The 22,353-nt window shown below is 57.8% G+C and overlaps 1 protein-coding gene across 6 annotated transcripts in view; it reads right to left on the bottom strand.

The window, feature by feature from the left end:
• RIMBP2 (RIMS binding protein 2) overlaps nt 1-22,353 on the bottom strand; it is a 218,550-nt gene that overhangs the window by 133,937 nt on the left and 62,260 nt on the right. For 2 of the 6 annotated variants that reach the window (XM_053206399.1, XM_053206400.1), the window contains exon 1: nt 6,019-6,134. The exons of 3 other annotated variants lie outside the window; for them this stretch is intronic. Coding sequence is in view for 1 of the 3 variants with exons in the window: in XM_053206393.1 (XP_053062368.1) it covers nt 5,326-5,385 (60 nt within the window). In the remaining 2 variants the exon portion in view is untranslated. Of the gene's footprint in view, nt 1-5,325; nt 5,786-6,018; nt 6,135-22,353 lie in introns of those variants that run through there. One more of the 6 variants, XM_053206393.1, reaches the window with a different exon arrangement.

Genomic DNA, 22,353 nt, shown 5'->3' with positions numbered 1-22,353 from the left:
GAACAAAAACACTGCCTGAAGTGAAAATCGACTGTGGTCACTTCCACAGGCCGGGAGAGCGGCCAGCAGCCTGTCTGTGAACCTGGGGCAATCGGAAGGGAGGGGGGAGCGGGCGGGACCGGGAGGGCGGTGTGGAAGCCCCAGGGCAGGAAATACACCTGCCGTTGCACCTTGGCCATGCACTCGGGCTCCCGTGGCCACTCCGCGCCTCCCAGACACGAGGTGAGGACCAGCACCCGAGGGCCAGCCAGACGGCAACTTGGGTGCTCGGGGCCATGGCCTCGTCAGGAAAAGCAAATCATAACAAATATACACGTATAAAAATATCTGTTTTTGTAACACATACTATATAACTTTATTATTTTGTAATATATAAATACATTAAAATATGAATATATAGATTGGGGCAGGGTCAGAAGTTACTACGCTCCTGTATTTAAAAATGTCCTCAGGGGTGCCTGGGTGGCTCAGTCAGTTGAGCGTCCGACTTCGGCTCAGGTCATGATCTCACGGTTCGTGGGTTCGAGCCCCACGTCGGGCTCTGTGCTGACAGCTCAGAGCCTGGAACCTGCTTCGGACTCTGTGTCTCCCTCTCTCTCAGCCCCTCCCCTGCTCACTCTCTGTCTCAAAAGTAAATAAGACATTAAAAAAAAAGTTTAAAAAAAATATATATATATATATATAATAATAGGGGCGCCTGGGTGGCTGAGTTGGTTGAGCATCTGACTTTGGCTCAGGTCATGACCTCACGGTTCGTGGGTTCGAGCCCCACATGGGGCTCTGTGCTGACAGCTTGGAGTCTGGAGCCTGCTTCGGATTCTGTGTCTCCTTCTCTCTGCCCCTCCCCCACTTGTGCTCTGTCTCTCTCTCAAAAAAAAATAAATAAAATGTGTAAAGAAATCATTTAAAATGTCCTTTATCGGGCCCCTGGGTGGCTCAATCCAGTAAAGTGTCTGACTCTTAATTCAGCTCAGGTCATGATCCCAGGGTCGTGGGATCAAGCCCCGCGTGGGGCTCTGTGCTGAGTGCGGAACCTGCTCGGGATTCTCTGTCTCCCTCTTCCCCTCTCCCTGTTCACTCTCTCTCTCTCTAAGTTAATACTAAAAACCATTTTTAGTCACTGTTCTTTCTCATCAGTAGGATCACGCAGAGGCCCGTGCGTGCACATGTGTGATGTCCACAGGTGATGCAGGTGAGTCCAGGGCACGAGCCACAGACTGGTGCTTGACCCTGAGGATCTGGGTCCCGACCCGTGTCCTCCCGGCTCCCTGGCAGAGGCGTGAGGGGGCCTCGCGGTGCGGAGGGGGCTCATGCAGCGAGAACGGGCAGGGAGATCCAGGCGGCTCCTCGAGCCCACAGGCCTCTGAGACGTGAGTGGTGCTGACGCCTCCCACGGCCGCTCCAGGCCTCAGGGCCAACTGTCCCGTGCAGAGACCCCCACGCACACGCGCACTCCCTCTCGGCTCTCCTTCCAGCCACGCCCACGCCCCTGCAGGCCCAGGACAGGATTCACACGTCCCAGAGGAAGCGGGGCTGCTGTTCCTGAAGGGAATTAAAAGTCGCAAGCAGGGAGCTAAGCCACTGGGGCTGCGGCCTCCTCGCGAATTTTCTTTCATGTGGATTTTCCTCCCACTGAGGGGGTGCTCGTGCAACACGGCCGGGCTTTCATTTTTCTCCCTTCAAGAGGATTTCTAGTGAAACGTAACCAGCTAACAAGGAAATCGCCAAAATGAGGTCTAAAAACCTCCATCAGAAAGTTTAACATAAAATCCCATCACACACAGCACGTGGTTTCAGGCCGTAGAAAGACAAGCTCAAGGCGCGGCCCCGGCGGGCGGCCGTCACACACACAAGCCTCTGCCCCGCGTCACCCGAGGGAACGCGCCACGCGGGAGAGCCACCAACACCCAGAAACGCAGACGGGGAGGGGGACGCCCTCGGCCCCAGTCAGCGTCAGAAAATCCTCACGCGAGAGCGCCCGGGGCACATCTGTTCTGCTCCCAGAGAGAGAAGGGGCTTCCGCGGCAAAGTATTTCCTTTAACGGAATTTCTGCTCTGTCACTGTATCTTTTGCACAGACACCATTCTGAGTGTGTGCGCGTGAGGACGTCTGTGCCACTCCGCCTGGGACGCTCCTCGCAGGTGCGCCCTCGGAGGCCAGACCGCGGGGGTCCAAGCTGCAGCCCACAGACAACTGCACATTCCCAGAGTTCTGGGGACACAGAGGCTCGTGGGCTGGACCATCTGTGGCGCATGGGGAGGGACACGCCTGGGCACACGCAGGGTGTGGCCTGTGGCTTCCCGCCTGGATGCTAGGAAGGACACCCGGGGGCCGCCCCACCCGACACGCAGGCCTCCCGCATCATTCTGATGCCACTTCCTGGGCACGGCCTTCTCTCAGCCATGCCACACACGGCTCTCCGCTCCTTCCACTCACAGGGAAGACGGACACCCACACACGTACACACACACCCGCCCAGGTCCCTGCATCCGGTGGCAGTGTGTGACCAGCTCTGACCAATGAGCTGCGAGCAGAGGCACCTCTGGGCCCGAGGACTTCATGGCTGGTGCTCCACACTCACACGCCTCCGGTGAGGCAGCCGGCAAGCGTCGGCGTCTGGTTAGCAGACTTGCCAGGCCCCAAGGTGCCGCAGGGAGCAGAGAGCGCTGCGAACCCAGGACGGCCGTGCAGCTTGAGCAGGAGATCAGCCGCCGAGATCGGGAAACACCTGTTCCTGCAGTGTGATCTCAGCTTTCCAGCCTGAGATTTCTACTACCCCGAAGTCGCAACAACACGCGTGTGAAGTTTCGGTCACAGCCACATCCTCTATCCATAAAAACCCAAGATGTTCCCAGGTGCGGTTTTGTTTTCTCGCTGTTACAAACAATGCTGCACTGTATGTATTTACGTGTAACAGCTACCTATTATCTTTCCAAGAATGCCTTCCACTGGAAGCCGGCAGTAGTCAGAGGGTAAACAAAGAAAAGAAAGGCAAGGCAGCAGGAGAGGATAACGTGGTTTCAGGTCCAGGGACACGAGCATTTCCTGGGCTCCGCCCTGCCGGAGAGACGAACCGGGCTCCTGTGTCTGGGGGCCCAGCAGGGTGGCCCACGACCCCCCCCCCCCCTGAGCCCCCAGCCGTGCGCCTCCAGTGCAGCCCAGCAGCCGGTGCCTCCGCCCTGAGCAGCGCCCCGGGGAGGCGCGTCCTCCAGAGGCAGCAGACGGTCCCCGCGTGTGCACGTGCCTGCACGCTTGCTCATATCCAGGACCGCAGCCATCGCCCAAAAAAGAGAATCGAACCAAACTGTTCCTGCGTCCTTGCCAAGTGGTGGGCAAGCCTTCGTCTCACTGGGCCTGGAAAACAGAGCGAGCTGGGGATTAAGAGAGAGCTGGCAGGGCGGGAGTGACGTCCCAGAGCCACACGTGGGAGCCCGGCCGGGGAGCCAAGAGGCATATGCATGCGCCACCATATGCGGGGCTGTCTGGTGGCCCCGCGTCCTGAACGACACACGCCAGGAGGGAGATGGCAGGATGGCCTGTTTCCATCCCAGTGAGGGGAGGCGCGGAGCCCGGGGGCCAAGAGCCTCTTGTCGAAACAGCCTAAAAACCACGGCTGGGTGTGGACGGGCCACACAGCAGCCTGAGGACAACAACGAACAGAGGGCAGCGAAGGGCGGCCCACACCTCGCGGGAGGCTGAAGGGAGGCCCAGCCCTGCGTTGGCCCACCTGGTCGGGACGGGCCAGGCGACCTGGGAGGATGACCCACCCCGTCGCTGTCTCCGGAGCTGGGTCCACACCCTCGGGTTGAGGAGATGCAGCGACACCAGGCCAGCCGAGTCCCGTGGTGGCCCCAGCGGGCCCCTCTCCCCCTGTCCCGCCAGCGCTGCCCGGGCCGCTCGTTACCACCCGGCCCCCGCAGGCCTGTGAGTCTGCAAGGCCTGACATCACAAAACCCATGTCAGTAAGAAAAGACCGAGAGGAGAGGGGGGAGGAGGGCACCTGCTGGGACGAGCACTGGGTGTTGCACGGAAACCAACTTGACAATAAATTTCATACTAAAAAAAAAAAGACCGAGAGGAAACGGACCACGGTAAAGAGTGTGGGCGCGGCTAATTGTTTTTCTGCTATTGATTTCCTCACTCTTTGTGAGATGTGTTTCAGTCGCTTAAAAGTATTGGGAAAGTAGTTATTAAAATGACCACGAGCGCTTTCAGCCGGGGAATATGCAATTAGCCTGTCTCTTCCAAAATCGTTATTTTTCATAACCCCGTCTGGCCCTGAGGGGAATTCGTAAATTAAGACGGGGAAGGGTCGGGGGCACTGGTGCCCTACAGTGTCTCACACCTGGAGGGCTGGCGGCTGCCCACGTGGATCGCAGCGCGCCATGGGTGATCCCACGTGACCGGCCTTCCCCCCCCCCCCCCATTCTCGCCTCTGCAAGCTTCAAAACCCAGCACGAGCCCCACCTCCTCCAGGAAGCCCTTCTGTCCCCGCTAAGCCTCCAGTCCCTCCTCGTGCCCCGAGCTCCGGTGAAGGTTCCCCTTCACCCCCTGTGCCACAGACACATATCATCTACTCCGTTCATATGAAAGTGGTTTTCATCCAAATCGAGTTACTTGGTTTTAACGCTTCTGCAAACAAACCCACCTCAAGAAGACAGGCTCTCACGGCACTGAAATGGAGAATCTTGGACTCTCAACGGTGACCAGAAACACACACACCAGCTACACCTCAGGTCAATCTCAGCTAACCTTATTCCGCCCCAGTCCCTGCACCCGGGACCTCCCCTCACACAAGAGCCACAGGGAGAGGAACCCTGTACAGACGCGTCAGCACCCACCCCAGACGCCCCCATTTTCAGAAACAGAAAGGTTGCGGGAGACTAGATGCCATGTGACCGAATGTCACCCAGAGTGTCTGGGGCCACGTCCATAGCCTCACCTGGTACACACCATTTTATTCTGTCACCTGTTTAACATATGGATGTCTTGTTTCGTTCCCAAATGAAACCGATAGCACCACGAACAACGGCTTCCCCCCCCCACCCGGCGTCCTCCAAGGCGACCGCACGGTTGAGCCCTCAGAAGATACTCAATACCGTGTACACTTTGATGACACGGGCGTCCCAAACACGATTAAAATTCATCTCTGGTACCTGCAAGCCCCAGGGGGCATTTGCCACGAAGGGATCGGGGACTCGTCTGAAATGAATCCCCTCCGACTTTTGTGCAGAGCGACCTGGGCTCAACACTGTGCAGACTGGCCTTGAGTCCTACGCCCTCCCTGAGAAGGTCGGTGACCTACGGAGCTCAGACTTGCTCACCAGTGACGGAAAAGCAATGTTCTCGTCCCCAGCAACTGTACCGTGCTGTTCAGCCACCATCAACCACCGGAGCCGTGAAACACACGATCCCTCTCAGGAAGTCCCTGGCGGGGGTCACCAACCCCATCAACCCCAGCAAGGTGAGGCGGACTCACACGCACCTTCACAAGCCTACAAGCACACACTTCTTTGCTCTGTTTTGCGTTGCTTTCTGCTAAAACGAGTAGGAACAGACTTGTGTTTTAAAAAGAAAGCTCCCGGTGAAAAGCCCTCATTTACGCTTCAAGGAATCAGGTTTCTTTCTGCAAACAAAGCTCCCCAGCTGCCCCAACGAGGGTCCTCTGAAATGTCAGCTGGAGGAAAGCCCCGAGACCAGGGCAAGCTGTGCGTTTCAGCCCCTTGTTCACAGGCAAGTCATTCCCGACGGCCCGGGACCCGACGGGGCACGCGTTAACCACCCAGCTCCCCGACCCCCACCATGTGCTCCAGCAGGCCCCTGCGCACCGCCCTGCTTCGCCTGGGACTGAGGGGGGCCCTCCCTGTTGGGAAACAACACGAACCTCCCCCCCCCCGCCGAGCTCCTGCCTCTGCGGGAGCTGCTTCCCCCCGAAACACCCTCTGTGCCCCCGCCCTGCATTTACTGGGCCTCACCGACCGCACCCCCCGCCCCACCCCACAAACCAGCCCTCCTACCAGCGGGCGCTCCCTGCTCTGCCTTGGCCTGTGGCCCCTTCTTTCACGGCTCTACAATCCGCCTCCCAGGGACTTTGGGAAGTCAGACCCGCGTGGTCCCCCGTCCTGCCTGCACGCGACAGAGGGCCCACGCACGGCACCGAGCGCCCCCCCCCCGCCCCCCCACAACTCTCCTCCTGTTACAAAACATGCAGACAGCACCCACTCTCCTCTCTGGAAAAAGTCCCTGCGAAGTCTTCCAGCATTTTTATAGGTTTAGAGATTTATTTTGTAGCATCAGACCTTTAGTCCATCTGGAACTTGTTTTGCTGTGAGGTCTGGAGAAGGAATGTGACAGCACGTGTTGTTCAGATCGGTTACACAGGTGCTCACGCCCAGCTCCGTGCAGGGAGCCGCGTTCGTCTCACCACCGATCTGAAATGAAACAGTCCCAGGGACCAAATTCGTCCGTGAGCTAATACTAACAACAGGCAGCCTTTACTGAACACGTGCTCTGTGCCAGGCTGTGGTGGGCATATACACGGTTATGCATGGTTCACCCCGTTTTATCGGCAGGGACACTGAAGTGGAGACCGTTCAAAGCAGCAGATCTCAACCCGGGGCCCCCAAAGGGGAGGGAAGGCCCGGGGGGGGGGGGGGGGGAAGGTCTGGGGGAGAGTAGGCTGGGACAGGGGTGGATGGGCGCTCCAGAGGGAAGGTGAGTCTGGTCTGAGCCCACGAGGCTCTGTCGTCTCCGTGAAGAAATGTCCTCCCTGTGGACACCCCAGACTTGCCCTCACGGTGGAATTACGGGGGGCCCCGGCCACACCCCAGCCCAGCTCAGTCGGGCTGCGGGGGGAGGGACGGGCCTGCTCAGGAACGCCGTTCTCAAGTCGCCTTCCGTGAAGGATTGGGGCTCTGACACTGTGACACAGCCCACTGGGCCTTCCTGTCTTTACGGGAAACTCATGGAAAGATGTTCCACGTAGAAGCACCTGCACCGGGATGGCAGACCCCACACCGAAAAACAAGGGAGGCTCACCGCTGACTCGCCCAGTAAGAAACCGTCTCGGTAATGAGGGCTCTCAGCGACACCGAGCACCCGGGAGACAGACGCCCGACTGAAGAGCGTCGTCCTGACCTCGGCTGAAGCCTCGGTCATTCTCATTCGCCGGCGGAGAAGACGCATAATTGTTCCTAATTAGCAGCCACCATCCCCCCCCCCCCCCCCCCCCCCCCGAGACCGGGTGATAGACTCCCCTGCGAGGACGCACAGAGGCCAGACAGCCCAGAGCAACCGCCCGTCCCCTGCGCTTCAGCCCCTGCCGGGGAAATAATCCCCTCGAGGCACCACAGAGGCTCCCTGCAGCCCTTGGCCGGCAGGGGAAAGTGTGCGTCTTTGGGCTACAGACAGACATGAAAGGTCCGCATCCACGCCAAGCTTCCACACGGAGGGGCTTGCGATGCTCCCGGACAGAGACCCGGTCCGCACTCCTGGTGGAGACCGCCTCCTGCTGGGGGAACAGCCAGAAGATTCCACCTTCCAGTTTGTCTCTGATACTTTTCAAGCAATGCAGCTCGAAAACGTCATCCTGGAAAGGCCGCGATCGCAAGGGCTCCAGCTTCCGTTTTACCAGCAAGACGTCCCTCACCCCGTGAGCCGCAGCCCTGGGCGCCAGGCGCACGAGCCCCCCACGTGGGGGGCAGGCTCCCACCCCAAGGAAACAGGGCCGCAGGTCCCCGCACGCGGCGTCCGCACGGAGTCGTGGCCGAAGCCTGATGCGCCAGGGTCCTGAGTACAGACAGACACTCGCTCTAGGTTAACAGACAGCGCGCCGAAACCCTCAGCGACTCCTGCCGGCTCTCACACGGACAGAGCATACGTGAACCAGAGACGGCCCGTCCCCGTGCCGAGCAGGGTCGGCAAGCTTTCCCTGTAAACGGCGGGCGACGTACGTGCTCCCAGATCTCGCACACTAGACTGAACGCCACCGTTGCCCGGCGAATGCCGCTGTGGATGGTCCGTGGGCAGACAGGCGTGGCTGTGTTTCGATAAAACTCTATTGGCACAGGTGGCGGGCTGGATTTGGCTCGCGGTTTGCCCACTCTTCTGAACCGTTGAGAAGTGGAAAACAGAGAACATCGGAGCTCCCACAACCGGAGCATTCGGGGGGACGTCTGAGAATAAAAATCCTGTGCCTGGGTGGCTCAGTCGGTTGAGCGTCCGACTTTGGCTCGGGTCATGACCTCACGGTTCGTGGGTTCGAGCCCCGCGTGGGGCTCTGTGCTGACCGCTCAGAGCCCAGAGCCTACTTCACATTCTGTGTCTCCCTCTGTCTCGGCCCTCCCCACCCCTCTGTCTCTCAAAAATAAACAAACATTTAAAAAAATTGTTTTTAAATCGTGTCCTAACCCAAGATTAAGGTCACTTCTCTGTGAGGGTACAGGGCTGCCGTAGCAAATTACCACTAACGTAGTGGCTGAAAAAAGTCAGCAATTTATTCTCTCCCCATTCAGGAGGCCAGGAGCCTGAGATCCAGGCGGGGCAGGGCCACGCTCCCTCCAGAGGCCCCAGGGGAGAGTCATTCCTGCCTCGTCCCACGGCTGGGATCTGCCAGAACTCCAGCCTCTGCCTGTGTCCTTCTCTTCATCTCTTACCAGGACATCGTCACTGGATCGAGGGCCCGCCCAGATGTTCCAGGGTGAGCTCATCTAGAGCCATGACTCAATTATATCTGCAAAGACCCTCTTCCCAGACGAGGTAAATTCACGAGTTCTGGGGGTTCGGTCATGGACACAGATTTGGGGAAGCCATCATTCAGCCCACTGCAGACATATGAAAATTATCTGTTGTTCTAAAATTCAGATTCAGCTGGGCTCCTACGGAGGTGATGAGTCTCGGCATTTCCCAGGGGCCGAGCGGCGGAGAAGCAGGGAGAAGGCTGTGTTTGCCCGGCGGCCAACACCACGCGCAGGAACTCGCCACCGTGTCTGCAGGTGAACTCGGTCGGCACTGGGCCAGGGGCTGTGGGGCTGGCTGTCAGCTGTGTCTCCGCCAGCAGGACGTGAGGGGTGCCGTGCCGTCACGCGACTGCGTCACAAGAGGGGGCAGATCTGGGTGTGTCGGTGACCTGCTGCACCTGCAAAGCGGAGCCGGCACAGGCTCCTCCCTTCCCACCTGCCACCGTCAGCCTGCGGGGTTATCTGGAAAGTCCCCATCGTCCCTGAGTCTCGGTGAGCACAGGGAAGGAAGCAGAAGGGAACAGAATTCCCCCCTCTGTTCTCACCCCAGCCTCTCTGGCCCCCATCTGTTCCGCGGTGAGCGTGCCCTCCGGCCGCCACAGAGGCGGCATGGAGAACAGGGCCGTGGCCGACGTGCCAGCCCGTCGGGCACATCTGTGAGAAGGGCCCATCCGGGGAGCAGAGTCGCCGGGATGCCGCGTTGCCTGGAGCAAGGCCCACGGCTGCTACCCGGGTCCCCTCGTCTCTGCAGCCGGAGGGAACGTCACAAGCCAGCCCCGGCCACCTCACCCTCCGGCCTAGCCCTCCACACCCGCTTCTGTCAGCACTGAGTACAGGTGCCGTCGGGGCCCCGGCCCCTGGAGTGCACCTGTCCTGTCAAGTCCCTCCGCCTGGACGATTCCCACCCGTGCCTGATGTGCGAGCCCAGGGGGTACCTCCTAAGGAGGGTTCGTTTATGGAATTAACAAGTAAACACCGTATACATTCGGGGTGGACAGCGTGATGTTTTGACACGTGTGTACGTCGTGAAATGATCACCAGATCGGGCATCGCCACCACCTCACCGTTACCTTTTTGTGCAGCTGGTGAAATCACGTAAGGTCTATCCTCCCTAAGGAGGGGGGTTTTCCCCTGTTAAAGTGATCTCTCGCGTCTCGCTCGCTCAGGGCGGCCTGAGATGCCCAGCATCACAGAGCCGACCACGTCCATATGACGGGGCTGCGCTGACACCGCTCAGCCACCAGAAACCCAGAAGAGCTGAGCGGACCATGGCTGTGTCTGCTCGGGCCCCCAGGGCATCCCACGGCGGCGGGCACAGAGGCGGGCACACTGCAGGTGCTGGATGAACACACCGGAATTCAGAGACCGAGCCCATTCTCCCAGATCGCCCAGAGCACGGACCACTCGACGGCCACCTCGCCCGGCTGCAGCGGGGAGACTGGGAAGCCGTCCTCAGCAGGCAGCGGAGCCCGGTGGGTGGTGACGGGCAGGTGCACCGTGATGTGTGTGCACCCGTCTACGGCACGTGTCAGATCTTCTCACTTCTTGAGGAAATCCGGAAATGCTGACGTTTCTGTGAAGTCTCTCGACGTGCAAATGTGAGCATTCTTTCTCTTTCAAGCGCTGCGCGTGTCAAGGACAGCACCACTGTCGGAGGGCAGGACCCCGCTCACGGACGGCTGGATGGGAGTCCCTGGTGCTTGTGGTGGGTAGGACAAGCAGCCACAGGCGCAGGCTCGTCACGAGCCGCTCCATCCGGCCGGCGTCTCCAGAGCGCCTCCTGCTTTCCTGCCCCAACCTCTACGTTTGGGGTTCCCACTTATGGTACTTTTCCCGTGGCAGGTTCGCAGCGTGGCTGGCGTGGACTCCTGCGGGGTCCACACCCCACCTGCATGGCACTGTGGTTGCGATAATCCGTAACACTGAAAACCTGTGTCTGTAATCCACAAAGCCCCCGACAGCAACAATACCCTTGTATCCCTGAAACAGCTTGGGGGGGCGGCAGTGAAGAAAGCATGGGTGTCCGTCGTGGACCCTCAGACACGCGTGATCTGTTCCTTCCCTCACCTAGCAAGCGGAGCGAGCATCTGTCAGGGGCAGGGCCCGGGACCAAAGTGCCAGCTCTTTGGTGGCCAGGCCTCGGCGAAGGGGCCCGACCCTCAGTCCCAGCTTCTCACCACGCGACCGATACCACAGGGGGCTCCTCCAAGTGAGGAAAACATGGCCCATCGGGGCCAGCTGTATCAGCTGAGGGGTCGTGAGCAGCGTTTTGCAGACAAACAAGGAGAGAACAGAACAGAGTGGAACAGAGGCTGCAGACGCAAATGCACCGAGCAGGGCAGACGGGGGACTTGCCTTCCAAGGTGTGCGTGCACGTGAAATGCCACCTCCCTGCACCCCCTGTGTGCGTCTTCCATGACTCAGGGGCCAAAATGCCTGAAAAATCACTGCTGAAGTTACAAATCCCGAGAACTTTTGGATTCACCTCTTCCCTCTCATTTGGGTGGGAGATAATGTCCCAAGAAAGCTACTGTTCCCCAATAGTCACACGACTCGTACACGAGGACGCTCCCCAGTAGTAACACGGCCGATACACGACGTTCCCCAGTAGTAACACAACTGATACATGACGTTCCCCAGTACTAACGCGACCAACTGATACACGACGTTCGTCAGTAGTAACACGGGCTGATCCACGGCCCCAGTGGTTACAATGACGACAGCAGCCGCAGCTAGGAAAACTCTGGGCACCACAGGGGCTGCTGTAATGCTTCCGTGGAGTCAGCAGGGCCTTTGCACCTGTTACTATCCTATGAGGCACACGCAGGCATACCTGTGAGCCGCTGCAAACACAGCGAAGTTCAATAATGCACTGGGTGGCACCTGGGGGGCTCAGGCGGTTAATTAAGCGTCCTGATCTCGGCTCAGGTCACGACCTCACGGTTTGTGGGATTGAGCCCCGCACTGGGCTCTGTGCTGACAGTGCAGAGCCTTTTTGGGATTCCCTCTCCCTGTCTGTACCTTCCCCTCCTCGCATGAGATCCCTCCCCTCTCTCTCTCTCTCTCTCTCTCTCTCTCTCTCTCTCTCTCTCAAAATTTATAATAAGTAAACATTAAAAATAATAATAATGCGCCCAAAGGCTTGTGGCTAGTTGGGGTCAGGGCCTGGACTCGGCCCCAGGAAGCCCAGCTGCACAGCCCGACCGCACGACCAGCTCTCACAGCCTCTCGAGACAAACCCAGCCAGAGCCCCCATCTGTGCCCTGCAGCTAAACTGAGCCTATTAAAATCACAGCCTTTAACAAACTTTTCGAGTTGCCTTGAAGAGTTAACAGCTGTGATCGCTTTGGAATTGGCAGAGAGGCTTGTGTTAGAGACAGGTGTACGTGCTCATACACCAGAGGAAGGAAATGAAAATACCACCTTCGAGACTGTGGCTCCGGGGCATCCCGGGGGCTCAGTCAGTCAAGCATCCGACTCTTGGTTTGGGCTCAGGTCAGCATCTCACAGTTTGTGAGTTCAAGCCCCGCATCAGGCTCTGCGCTGACAGTGTGGAGCCTGCTTGGGATTCTCTCTCCCTCTCTGTCCTGCTGGCTCGCTCTCTCTCTGAAAATAAACTAAAAACAAAAAAAAAAAACAAGACTGTGGCTCCAACCAGGCTCCCTGCTACTGAGGAGGGCAGACACCCTTGCAGCTAAGGCTCCCAGAGGCTGGAGTTCTAGAAAGAAAGAGCACAAGAGGTTTCAGAACAGATGGGCTGGCGTACAGGTACGGAAAACTTGGTGGCATTTACCGACCCAGACAGACACCTGACACCTCCCCCGTGCCTCACACCTCCCCTCTCGGAAAACCTGTCTCAGAGCGACCTTACCTCTCCCGAATACGCTGCTCTGGCCGAGAAGGCGGCCAGAAGTCCCTCTGCGTCACCAGAGCAGAAGTTGCAAAGCTGTGCCCCGACTGCGTTCAGCGTGTGCTCCTGAGGACCCCCTCAGACCCTCCCTCGGGACCTGCTCACTCTTAACCTACACACAGTCCTACCTACTCCGCTGATTCAGTTTGAATTCATGGCCGACTGCAGGCAGCGGGGGCAGCAGTAAACAGACACGCGGGAATCTGTTTGCAAAGAAGCCAAGGACGATAACGCCAACGAGCACATTTATTGAGCACTTATTGTGTGCTGGTCACCATGCCACGGGCACCGCCTGCATTGCCTCGCAGAATACTCACAGGTCCAGGTCGGCCCCCATGTCTCGGGCGAGGGAACCAGGCTCGGGGGACCCCCCCCCCCGCAATGCCACACAGTTGCAAGACTGGGATGGGAGCCCAAACCATGGGGCTCTAGACTCCCGTTCACAACCACGGCTCCGTAGCAGACCCTCGCCCTGCAGGAGACCTACCGAGAGGGACCCCACGGGGACAGGGGCTGGCACGTCGGCCGGAGGCACCAGCAGATCACAGGTGGACACACACAGGGCGGAGGACCCATTTCCCGCGCCCGCTCTGCCTGGGCACCGTCCTGCTTTCTCGCTTCTGCGGCCACGGCTCTGTTGCATCACGCCCTGTCCTCAGCTCCACGGTCAACAGCCTGAGCCTTCACCCTTGCTTCCCCTTCCCTTCAGGGACGGTGGCGGCCTCCAGCCGCCAGAGCCGGGTTGCATCAGCAGCCACCACTGGTTCTCCTAACGGAGCCCACACGTCCGTCGAAAAATCGATGCCCTGGCCGCTGGGCGGGCGTGTGGGGGGGTGAGGCTGGCTCTCGTGCCGAGGCCCACTCGCCGTGAGATTTGACCAACTCCAAGAACAACCAGCAGCAATATTAAGGCCACTGACCAAACGGAGCCGGTCCAGGTGGCCAGGGCCCTTGACCTGCGTGAAACCAGACACACCCCATCAACGGCTAGGGGTGGGGGGGGGGGGCCGGGCGAGGGGCAGGAAGCAAACTCACTGGCAAATGTGATTGTGTCTTTTTATTTCTCGTTGGGTTGGCCGCCCCTGGGTTGCAGCACATCCATCAGGCTGAAAAGCAAGCTACGTCCATGGGTTAAAAATTCATTTACCATCCAGCCTGGCTTCCAGCTTTCATGCCTTAATTGAATTTTGTTGTGACAGCGGAGCTGAGCTCCGAGGCGTAGCTTTAGTCCGGCCTCCAGGCCCCGGTGTCTGGGGCGAGCTTGATGAGCTCTGTGACGCGATTATCCCCCGGCATGCACAGAAAGTTTCTCTCCAGGGTCACTCTGAACTCGCCCTGGGTCCTCACACATATGGAGCCGGAATACAGTTAACTGATCTTCAAAGACGCGCTCGGTCAACGTGTCTCCAAAGGGGAAGACGGGGAGCCCGGTCCTATCGTGGGACAGCCGGTCTCTGGAGAAACACGGTCACGAAGTGAAACATTTAATTCAGCAGCTACTGCAGGCTCAGTTCGCAAACGAGCGCGGCACGTCCCCCGGAAAACGAGCAGTGGTCCGCCAAGCTGAGGGGCGCCAGTGAGCTGGGTTATTACTCCCGCGTAGCCTCTGGCCAAGGGAGGTCCTGCTTGCTTTCTTTAGGCCACGTTTACACGAGCTAACAGCCACGTCCTCACTGCTAACTCCCATCGTACTGGGTGTCGTACTGGTCTCATCCTGCACCTGACAAGACGGGGACTGTCTTGCCCATCTCCCTCCACAACCGCATCTACCCTAGTCACCTACTGCTGTCAGGGGGCGTTCTGCGTCGTGAACCGGGCTCCTCGCATTCCAGACACAGCGTTGGAGACGTGAGGGAGGTCCCTTAACGTCCTCTTTCCATTCTGGGGAGCAGACTCAGGCTCAGGACTCCCGCTAACTTTTCTTTGCTTTTGGCAAACATGATGCTTTGTGACCGCTGAGTCGGGCGTGGACACCTAACGGCCACGGGAGAAACAAACGAGGGAGACGGCCACGAGAGAAGACTTCCCAGACGGTCTCATGGTGATGGACAGTGGTAAGGACTTGTGTCCACTTTTAATAGGATTCGGTGTTCTCTGAGCACCGATGGGGAAGTGTTATCTGGCACATCAAAAATGGAATGATTGCAATTATATGTTTTTATCTATGAGAATATAAGAATCCCCCCCTCCCCCGCCAAGGGTGGTTGGTCGGGAGCAATTTACCTCCCGAGGAAGGGGAAGGACGTGGTTCTCACTTACACAGACGAGGTCTCCAGCTGTGGCATCGTTCAGCTGACACAACAGTCACTTGTCTATCTTGTCATTACTTTAAAGCCAAAATTGACACCGTGATTCATATTCAGAGTCTATCAAAACATCTTCCACATAGAAACGGAAATCGATGGGCACAAGTCAACTTCAGATTACTAATAAATGCATGAAGACGTTCACCCTCACCCGTGCATCTCCTCAAGGATCTGCAAATGCACCTCCCATCGGATGTGCAAAAACACACAAATCTGACTGCGTCGGGTGCTGCGAGGTGGGGAGCTTGTCCACTCACAGGGTGCTGGTGGGAGAGGAGACTGGTCCACTCACGAGAGGGCCGGGGGCAGAATCTGCTAGACAAGACGTGTGCAGGCCCTGTGACGGTCCCCGGATGTTTCAGCCGGACTCACACACACGTGTGCTCAAGGAGGCGGGTGTGAGAAGGTCCGTCACAGAGAAAGGGAGAAGCCCCAGTACGAAGCCCATCAGCCCAACTCCATCTCAAAGACACAGTGAGAGGAAGAACAGCTAGCTATGGGATCTTGGAGCCAGTACGTTACAGTTACAAAAAAACCTACGTGAAAACACCCCATATTTTCTAACGAGACAGGTGGACACAGGCTTGTAAGTATATAGATACAGGCAAAGATACATTTTAAAATATGGAAACAATATCCTAATAATACAATGGACGCTTCTGGGCTCTGAGGCTGGTATAGGGATAGATTCCATAAACTAAAGAGGAATTTAGCTTTTTTTATAATGCTGCATTACTTTTTTTTTTTATTTTTTTCATGTTTGCTTATTTTTGAGAGAGAGAGACAGAGCGTAAGCCGAGGAGGGGCAGAGAGAAAGGGAGACACAGAATCCGAAGCAGGCTCCAGGCTCCGAGCTGTCAGCAAAGAGCCCGACGCGGGGCTCGAACCCACGAACCATGAGATCATGACCTGAGCTGAAGTGGGACGCTTAACTGGCTGAGCCCCCCAGGTGCCCCAAACATGACGAATTTTTTAAATGATCGAGTCCAGGAGGTGTGTGCGTGAAGGTTCTTTGTACTATGGTTTCACTTTCTCAATATATTTGGCATCTTCTACAAGAAAAAGTTACAAGGTAAAGGCAACGTGTCACTTTTTGAAAGCACAATCAAAATGACTGGGAGCAGACACAGCAAAATCCCGGCCCTGTGATTCTGTGTGATGGGAAACGCACGTGTGCTCTTTTCTTCTCTATACATTCCTTTTTCAAAAAAAACAAAAGCCGACCTAAAAACAGCACCGAGAACCTTGCATTCCTGGGAACACCACCTCACCACTTTTCCACCACTCACCGCACAAGGGAAGCCCCGCGTTTCTGCAGAAGCAAGGCTCGTGGGAAGGAATTCACTCATCCTCTTAGCTCCCCAACTGCATGGAACCTGGGGTTGGGGAGACGTGCGGGCGGACAGACAGGCAGAAGCTGGAAGTACCCGCTCCGGAGCGGACCCCGCCAAGCGTCTCTTTATTCTTCTTCCAAAGCAAGGAGGGTCTCAGCTCCCGCCCAAACCTCATCTCAAAGCCTGCACTTGGTGACAGGCACATTTCCAGAGCCCTCGACGGACCACAGACGTAAGATACTCTAGAACTTTCTTCCCGTTTCCAAATCACGACCTGCGCGGGTCTTGGTCCTGCTACCAGACGATGGCTTTTGTTTAAGCAAAGTCAAAACATAACGTGAAATGTGGAAAGGCCACAAGAGATCGTCCAGCCAAACACAGCAGACGACTGATGTAAACACGCCTGTCCCGACTCAGGAGATGCGGGAAGTTTAACTTCGGTCTGTAGGCGCAGTTTAAATCCCGCGATCGGCACGTGCACAGCATTCAGCCATGAGCCCGAGCACCCGAAAAACTCTGATGGGGTGTTGGACGCCGTCCCCGCGTGCGCTCACATCACAAGACCTCCGTTCCGTGGCTTTCCGGAGATGTGCCCACACGGCCCAGCTAAGCGTCCCTGTTTGAGCGCCTGTGACTTCCTCCCCAGGATTCCTGCAACGTCTCCATACCCAGGACCACATTTCTACACACTCCACGTGGACGCCCGGCTCATTCGTGGCCTGTGAGTTTCTTTGACAGAGCTGTGGACACACCGCCTCCTTACACCCTTCGCGGGCACACGCCTCTCCCAGGTTCCGCACACGCCTGTCTGCAGGCCCCCGCAGGAGGGACAGCTGGCCCCCTGAACCCTCACTGGCTGCCTTCTGCTGCTGACGAGGTTCAGGAAACACCAGATCTGGGCCCCCTTCTTCCCTCGGGTGGGGGGACATGAAATGCCCTCCACTCCCGGGGCCCCACCCAGCCCCGCTTCCTCCTCCTCCTTTCGGGGTCCCGCTCTGCTTCCCTCTGGCTTCCTCTCTGGGGTTTCTAGTTGTACGTAGTGGGTTAGGGTCTACACCGTCTTGTGTGAACCCAAAGTCGGATGTTTTAAAACCTCACCATGCTCACCTATACTTAATACAATTTTTAAATCCGTGAACACCTGCCTCTTTGATAAGCAAAAACAAAAGGGTCAAAACCAAGTAATATTTCCTTGCAATCTACCAGAGATGAACACTCTGGGACTCATAAACCATAAATGGTATCATCATCAACCATAGTTAATAATAGTGTTTTGCATATTTGAAAGTTGCCGAGTGGGTCTTAAAAGTTCTCATCACAGAGGTGCCTAGGGGGCTCAGTCGGCTGAGGGTCCAACTTTGGCTCAGGACACAACCTCACGGTTCGTGGGTTCGAGCCCAGCATCGGGCTCTGTGCCAACAGCTCAGAGCCTGGAGCTGCTTCGGATTCTGTGTCTCCCTCTCTCTCTGCCCCTCCCTCACTTGCACTTGGTCTCTATCTCTCTCAAAAATAAATAACCATTTTAAAAAAAGTGAGGGAGAGGGGCACCTGGGTGGCTCAGTTGGTTGAGCATCCAACTTCAGCTCAGGTCATATCTCCTGGTTCGTGGGTTCGAGCCCCGCATCGGGCTCTGTGCTAATGGCTCAGAGCCGGGATCCTGCTTCTGATTCTGCGTCTCCCTCGCTCTCTGCCCCTCCCCCACTCATGCTCTGTCTCTGTCTCTCAAAAATGAATAAATGTTAAAAAAAATTTTTTTTTAAAGTTCTCATCACAAGAGGGGCACCTGGGGGGGCTCAGTCTCCTGATTTCGGCTCACATAATGATCTCAGTTCCTGAGGTCGAGCCCTGAGTCCGGCTCTGCACTGACAGCATGGAGCCTGCTTGGGATTCTCTCTCTCTCCCTCTCTCTGCCCCTCCCCTGTGCACATGCTCTCTCTCTCGCTCTCAAAATAAATAATTTTTTTTAAAAAAAAGAAAGAAAGAAGTCTCAGTCAACCCATGACTGGGGGCTCACTTATTCCTAAAGCCTCTGCCACGGTGGGCTCATAGAAGATTCAAGCAAAGCACAGTCAGAATCAGCTAATCCAAGCACTCACTCACTGAGGCCAGTGGGGCAGTGATGTGCCCAGGCACACGGGGGCCCAGAGACGCCAGACTTCCTGGAACTCGCTCCCCTCCCCTCACCCGGGGAGCATCAAGGAGGCGGTCAGCACTGGGCTCTGATGGAGCTTCTCCCCTCGGCCCGTCTGGCCACAGCCCCGACACGCATAAACCCCGGGGCCGGCTCCACGGTCCCTGCATCCCCCAGAACACCAGGAGACTGAGCGTCCAGGTGCTTTATTCATCCCCAGCGCTGCCCTCTGGTCCTCAGCTGGCAGACGTGGCTGTGGGTCCCAGGCCTCCCCTGCAGGTGTTAAGTTGCAGATACTAACGGTGCTGGGAGTGGAGCCACCCAGAGAGGCAGGACTTACTGCTGGGAGGGCGGGGAGGGGGCAGGCTGTGGAAAGTTCTGAGGTTTACACCGGCGTGATTTTAGAAGGCCCTTAGTCTGCAAACGCATCGACCACCGTGTCCTCAGACGGCTCTGTTCCAACCCGGCACACACGAGACGAGGTCCTGGATTCTTGCTCAAAATGCCACGAACTGCACACTTGATGAACAGCTCGTGCCTGGCAAACAGGAGCCAGGAGGCGTGTCTGCCCACTGCCTACCCACAGCCTCCTTAAATGCTCTGATTGAGAGGCTCTCTGTCCTTCAGGGCACCTCCGAGGGGCGACTCCAGACCAGAGGAAGTAGGGAGCCAGGGAAGATGGAAGGGCTGGCCTCTGACGCCCAAAACAGGCGCAGGGTGTCCTCTGAGAAGCCCAGTCCCGGAGGGTTCGGGGAGTCACGGGCCTCCGGCCACAAGAGGCCGTGGGGCCTGCAGCAAAGCAGACTCACACCCAAGCCTTCCCTAGTCGGCTCAAGGGGGCGGAGGCAGCTCACGCCTGTGGACTGAAGACGGCAAACAGGGTCCAGCCTGCAGGCCAGGCGGTCACCTTCCCGTGGACTGATGCCTGAGTGTGGCCCAAGGGGTATCTCAGTCGGCCGGGGGGGGGGGGGGGGAGGGAGGTTTTCTTCTCATCTGCACTTAAATGACTTTTTAACAATTATTTGGATTTCTTATAAAGTGCCACCTTTTCTCCTGTTCCTTTGTTTACTGGCTTCTGACGAACCCTAGGGCACAGAGTGAGGGTCTCCGGATGCCAGCTTCTCTGCTGCGTACCAATCTCTGCTCCAGAAGAGGCTCGGGCCAACTTCTCCACAGATGGAAAGCAGCCCTGTGTCAGGGTCCCTGAGGCCACCCTGGGGTACAGGGAACCCCCACAGGGCTCACAGGACTCCGCACACAGCCATGCTCGTGGCTGTGAGTTCCCGCCGCAAAGGGACCCAAATCAAAGTCAACAAAGGGCAAAGGTGTGGGGGCAGGTCCGAGCGAGACCAGAGCAAGCTTCCAGAGTCTTACAGAGTCACACGTGAAGCTGTGACAACACGCATGAGAAGCCGCCACCGGGGACGCCCACGGACACGGCCCAGGGTGTCTGTGGGGCGGTCACGTAGGCACCTGCTGCTGGCACATCCGGGACTCCAGACTGCCCAGCGGGAGGCAGGTGGTCGGCATAAACCACGGTCGTGCAGCCTGGATGCGGCGGGCCCTCTTCTCTCTTAGGGAATGGGGGGCTCCCAGAATCCAAGTTCCAGCTGCCAGCCACGGGCCGGCCTCACCGGCAGGCCTGTCTGCTCAGGACTGACAGCTTCGGGCCTAGCGGGGAGCTCGCCTGTGCACAGGCCCCTCCCTGCCCTGGCAGAGCTCCTAGAGGAGAGATGCGCACTCCCGTGTCCCGCACGCCACGCCCACCGCGAGCTACACGAGGAAGCAAAGCCTCGCAGCACGTGTCCTGCTTGTGAGAACGGCCGCCTTGGCAACCAGCTCTGGGCACTCAGGGACCCTTCCTGTGTCCCCTCTATGCGAGTTTAATAAACACACTGTTGTCTCAGACTCTGATTGTCACCTCGTTCTCTACAGCAACGAGAGCCCAGTGTCTAGGGGAGAACACGCGCCCCGCAGTCTGCAAAGGACCCCGCCCCCTCCGGCCCCAGGCGCACCTGGACGGGGCGGGTGATCTGTATGCACCAGGTATCCCCTGCTCCCTCCGGGACTCGTTCCGTCCCCCCCACAACGGACCCACAGCGGGCCAGAAGCAGGACTGAGGGCCGCCCGGGGCACGTCGTGAGAAAGGGGCGTTTTGACAATAGTTTTCACGTCTCCGTGTTCACGGGACAGTTCGGACAACGAGGGAAAGACGCGGCGGCGTGAGGACAAGGTCTGGGGAGGGCCGTCCGGGAGGGGCCGGGGCTCGGCCAGGCTAGCTCTCCTGCCCCCCGCCCCCCTGCAGCCCAGAGGCCCGCCTTCGCCCCTCACCCAAGCCCAGAACTTACCGCCAACCCCGGATGAGGACACGAGCCCGTGACTTGGTCGGTGGGGCCTGCAGCCCGGCCTGCTCGGTCTGACCCCATCCCCACGCCCACGTGCCAGCTCCCTGCGGGCAAGCGAGGCTCCCACGTTCCCGACCCACAGGTGCAGTAACCCTTCACGCGGCTGCACCTGTCAGCACCCGGGTCAAAACAAGCCGTCAGAGGCAACTGGGGAGAATTTGGAGGTCACGGCGCCACGGGGCGGGGGGCGGGGACCAACACGGAGGCGCGAGGGCCAGTGGGGCGGCCGGAAATGCCCCACCTCCCGGTCTACATAGTCCGCACAGCGTATTCCATAATCCCCATGAAAAAACACAGCGAGTCTTATTTTTAATACACAAAGCAACAAAACCCCACAGGGCCCGAATGAACCACAGGTGTCGCATCTGCTTACATAAGGGGGGGGGGGGGAAGGCGTAGAGGAAGATTCGCGGGTCACCTGAGGGTAAGGAGTCAGAGGGAAGAATTCCGACGGGGAACTAGGAAGACAGGCCTCAGAAACACAAGGAGCAGCATTCTTCGCGAACAGAAACAGGCGTCCCCCTGTGGCGAGACGCAAAGGTGTCAAACCTCCGCCAGCACGCCTGCAAGGCCCCAGGCCCCTCGGCCCCCCTACCCCCTGCTCCAGACAAAGGCGTCGGCTTCCTCCCCTTCCACAGACATGCATCTTACTGCCCAACAGCAGAACACTCACACGAACACGTTAATTGTTTTTTAAGTTACCTTATTTACTTAGAGAGGGAGACCATCCCAAGCAGGTTCCGCACTGTCGGCACAGAGCCCGACGTGGGGCTCGAACTCACGAACGGTGAGGTCATGACCTGAGCGGAAATCAAGAGTCGGACGCTTAACCGACTGAGCCCCCAGGCGCCCCTGAAACATGTCAATTTTTAAACGAAACTACAGGCTGTATTCTGTCGCCAAGAGCAGAGACTATGTACTGTTACAGACTAGATACTCTGCACACGCCCTGCGGGACATCCAGGGTGTCCTGTTCCATACTAGACGCCTGAAGGGGGCCAGACACACGCACATGCACACACGTGCACGTACACACAAGCACGTGCCCTCACACATGCACGTACATGCATGCACACGCACGTGCACATGCGCAAGCACATGCACACACAAGCACATGAACGCACACACATGCACACGTGCACGTACACACGAGCACATGCCCTCACACATGCACGTACATGCATGCACACGCGCAAGCACATGCACACACGAGCACATGAACGCACACACATGCACACGTGCACGTACACACAAGCACATGCCCTCACACATGCACGTACATGCATGCACACGCACGTGCACACACGCAAGCACATGCACACACATGCACATGAACGCACACACATGCACACGTGCACGTACACCCACGTGCACACACAAGCACATGCATGCACAAACATTCGGTCTCTGGCACTGGCCGCCCCTTCTCCTCCTTCCTCCCTCCCCCTTCCCTCACTGCCATTTCTGGTTCTTGCACCGTCAGTGGCCCTCACACCTGAAGCTGGTGCAGAATCACCGGAATACCAGC

This window comes from Acinonyx jubatus, chromosome D3 (genome assembly GCF_027475565.1).
Source record: "Acinonyx jubatus isolate Ajub_Pintada_27869175 chromosome D3, VMU_Ajub_asm_v1.0, whole genome shotgun sequence".
NCBI lineage: Eukaryota > Metazoa > Chordata > Mammalia > Carnivora > Felidae > Acinonyx > Acinonyx jubatus.
The sequence above is the reverse complement of the archived record's forward strand: the minus strand, read 5'-3'. Positions and strand labels throughout refer to the sequence as shown.